Raw genomic sequence first — 4,102 nt, 5'->3', positions numbered from 1 at the left:
TTTCCTTTCTTGTAAGGCTTTGCGCTTTTGATTAACGAAACCGGTTTATATTTTTTGGTGATAGGTCAGTGCAATTTATTTCCATAGAACTAACCCTACCAGTCATACAATATCTTTTGGTGGTAGGTCGTGCCAGTTATTTCCATAGAACTAGCCGCCCTACTAACTAGTAGAAGAAGTCATCCAAAGAAAAAGTCATCCAAGCAGAAGGGAATAATTTTGCAAACACGAGAAGTTCATATGTATTTATGAACTAAAAATATCACACACAGCGGGATCAGGCCCAACTTCTTCTCTTCGTTTTTTCTTTTTTCCTTCACCATGCAAACCGTGAAAACCCAAGAATATAAAGTAGCCTCATTTCCCTAACGACAGTTACCACACACACACTTACAGAAACATGTAATAGAATTTTGGTTCCATTTCCATATGACCGATCGATGTTTTTGTATCAGTTGTATTATCTGATTAGGGGATGATATCAAACTCTAAATAAGTACACCAAAATCAACTCCCCCTTCTCCTATCAACGTTTTATTAGTCCCAAGAAAAATTGTAATTTTTCATGACAAATAAACAATCTACTAATAAAAAGTAAGTCTTGTAATTTCTTCTCGATCATCAAACATATGCATTGGATTAATTCATTGGAGCCGGAGCTGGAGCAATCCCCTCGGCATTTTCTTCCTCGTCGGTGTTTCCTGACACAGGACCTGGTGCTGCACCTGAACTCATCAACTGAATCATGGCACGGCGTGGGTTTGTCCTTTGATCCTCGCATAATTGGGGTAAAAATACATCTGCAAATGCAATTATAGAAAATACTAATTAATCAACGGATCTACCAAGTAAAAGACATGCAAGATTCAGCTTCACCAACAAACATGTCATGGCTCACGTAGATGAATAAATACTTCAATTGTAAAACAAGCAAAGACATCCCAAAGCCAACGTCTCAATCCCTTTTACTTTTAGGAGGAATAGAATGTTATGCCATCTACATCATTTTGGTACTAAATCAAGATATATATTGTTTGGTGCAGTGCTGAAAACGTATCGGCAATTTAAAAAAAAAAAAATTGTTGACTCCGCCTGTTATTATATTGACGTGCATGGCGGTTTTAACTATGTGGAAATTTAAGCATGAAATTTAAATCAGAGCTAAATCATTTTTATGTAAAATGATTTGGTCAAAATCTTGAATAGCAAAGCCAGGAGGAGGGATCAAGCAAAGGATAAAAAAAAAAAAAAAAAGAGTTTATATACGTACTTTCTCCTGCAGCCAAATTAAAGTAGAGATCCACAAAGTTAGGGCAATTCTGATAACAATATGGTGAGCAAAGCTTGGACACAAATTGTGATTCCATCAGGGAGTCGGAAGAAATCCCGACGGCATTTCTATCTGCACCACAAGCGTTAACACATTCGTCGGTTTCGATCCAGTCAGTAATTCCTTCCACGACAACTTCAGATGTTCTACATTGATATTCTGTCTTTCCATCCTTGGCTACGTAGTTTTCAATCAGGCAACGCTTTCCATCCTTTGATATCGCAAATGCGCATTGATTTTTCGGCAAATTCTCACAAATAACCTCACCTGTTGAACAAAAATGCAAAACATTGTTGACAAAAAGCAAATATGGATATAAAATGCCATGAAATTATGAAATCATCAGAAATATACGTACCTAGACAGACTTGGAATGAGAAGGTCAGAGCAAGAAAGAGGACTAATTGGATCTTTGAGAATTGGAAAGACATTGCCATGCTGATGGTGATTTTTTTTTCTTTTGTTTTGATGATCAAAGTTTGACAGAAACCAAGGAAATTGTTGGAGAAGAGAGAGTTAAAACAAAAGGGTTTTTGTTAGTTAGAGAAAATGAATGCTGGTGTGACTATGTATATATATAGAGATGGAAGAGAGGGAAGTGAGGAATATGACCATGTCTAAATGAATTTCTATGAAATAGTCCATCCATACAGAACTAACTTCTGTTTCTCGGCTATTGCCTTGTTATTTTCCACTGACGTGACAACATGCCTGCCAATCCTACCTTCTCGACTACGTCTAAATTTTTAACGCGTTCATAAGAAAAAAATATTGTTTTAGCTAGCGTCACTGTAATACATATTGGGTATGATACTAGATTACCAAATATTATTTTAGCCGGTGTCACTATAATACACATTCCGCAAGATACTAAATTACCGTTAACCTGAGTTCGAAACTCATCAGCACTGAATTTTTTATCAATCAAAAAAAAAATATAGACATCTATAAAATGGGTAGGCACACTACTGCACCATGTAACAAAGTGTTGGATGTTATAGGTCGAATTAGTCCTGATAAAAAGGTTGAACTAGAGGCAATATTATGTTTTACTTTGGTGAGTTTAGTTTTTGTGTTTACCATTTCAGTGACTTAGTGGATTATATCATTCCTAGCTAAGATCATATCAATTTACATCATGTACACCATTAAGAATGATCAACTTGGCTAGATCGGAAGAAGACTATTCAAATGTGTGCAAATTGAACTCTTCAAAGAATTCAATATACAGTCCTGGCTAATTGGTTACTATGTGTGAAACCTTACTTGGTTTGCAATGCATGCCTTTTCTTGTTCAAATATTAAAGACGCGTCTCAATCAATGTCTTGCTGAAGCATTCAAAATTTCATATAATCTTTGCAAGAAAATACGGGTGTTTTTTTTTTCTTTAGTGTTAATAGGGTTGATTTTAGGGATTGTCAATTCCCTTCTAGAATATGCCTCCATTATGTGCCAATATTATCATGACTTCTGAACCTTATTTCACAATGAACTTCATCAAACTTAAATTAACATATTGGTCTCGACTACCATCCATCCATCCATTTGCTATATAAAACAGAATCTAGTGACATTCTCTTAATTTGTTCTCGGGATGTTCTCTTCTTTATATAGTCTTTTTTTTTTTTTTTTTATGAATTGCGGATTTGTTCTCTGTGACCGGTTCAAATAATTTGCCTAAAAGAGTAATACAACTACAGAGCTACATAATCACGGCTTATCTATTAGGATTATCTTAATCGCGTACGTGCTCATGATCTTAGCTATTCCTATTCTTAAAAGGAATAGCTTCTTTATTAGGACACTTTCTAGCAAACTAGTCGGGTTTCATTCCTTTGGAGGTAATATTGGAGCTCAACCCTGAAGCTAGGGCCCTTAGACTAGGACGTAGGAACGACTATGAAAAATCGAAGGAAATTGATTAGTCAACTAACGAACCAACTCCTACATAGAAACTTGCTCAATAATTTGTTTCACGGACACATGTTAATCTGTGAGAAAGATGGCGAAGATCACAAAGGTGTAGGTGATGGGAGTATCGCCCTAGTAACACGTTATCCCTCTTTCTCTGCTCTAAACGTGCAGGCTGGGCGACTGAAGAATCTTCAGAAAAAAACTAACAAGAGATTGACGCGACCAAGCAAAATGTGCCCAAGGCTTGAAGACGGCAGCAGGCTTGGCCCCTTGTGTTAAATTCTTTAGGACCCATCCCATCAGATGGAAACGGGAAAAATACGGTTTAGTCTAAAATCTCATCCAAATATACTAGTTAGTCCACACCCATTCAACTAGGTACAAATTAGTCCTTTATTTATTTAAAATATGAAAAGTACACTAATAACCCTTCATAGTACAATTTAGTCCAAATATTTTAAGTTTAGTCCATAGTGACTTATGATGACGTTACCAATTTTAAATAATTTAAAAACAATTTATCTTTCGATCCGCTTGTCCAAAATTCACAAACTTTATATATTCGGAAAGCTTTTTTCGATAGCTACAAAAAGAATACCCATATGACTATATAATTTTCACTTTTTGAAAAAAATTAATTTTCACTTCATTATTTGATGTGTACAAAAAAATGCACCTGCACAAAATTTTCAAAAGTTTATGCATTCAGTTTTTCAATGAATTGGTCATTCATATCCACTCTCACACCTACTTTTTCATGGAAAATACACTGGTGCACCAATATGTACACCCCTGAAAAACATGCATGAAACCGTTTATTTATAACCACACATAAACCTACTTTTTCATTGGAACAA

The 4,102-nt window shown here is 35.4% G+C and overlaps 1 protein-coding gene across 1 annotated transcript; it reads right to left on the bottom strand.

Moving 5' to 3' along the window:
• Positions 1–333: 333 nt before the first annotated feature.
• LOC113313240 lies at positions 334–1,936 on the bottom strand. Its single transcript, XM_026561981.1, has 3 exons — positions 1,689–1,936; positions 1,271–1,597; positions 334–800 (listed from the first exon to the last, which is right to left on the bottom strand). The coding sequence occupies exons 1-3, from the start codon at positions 1,765–1,767 to the stop codon at positions 640–642; spliced, it is 567 nt and encodes a 188-aa protein (XP_026417766.1). The 5' UTR covers positions 1,768–1,936; the 3' UTR covers positions 334–639.
• Between the last annotated feature and the right edge of the window lie 2,166 nt (positions 1,937–4,102).

The sequence above is a fragment of the Papaver somniferum genome, chromosome 9, assembly GCF_003573695.1.
Source record: "Papaver somniferum cultivar HN1 chromosome 9, ASM357369v1, whole genome shotgun sequence".
NCBI lineage: Eukaryota > Viridiplantae > Streptophyta > Magnoliopsida > Ranunculales > Papaveraceae > Papaver > Papaver somniferum.
Note: the sequence above shows the minus strand (reverse complement) of the source record. Positions and strands in the feature narration are given on the sequence as shown.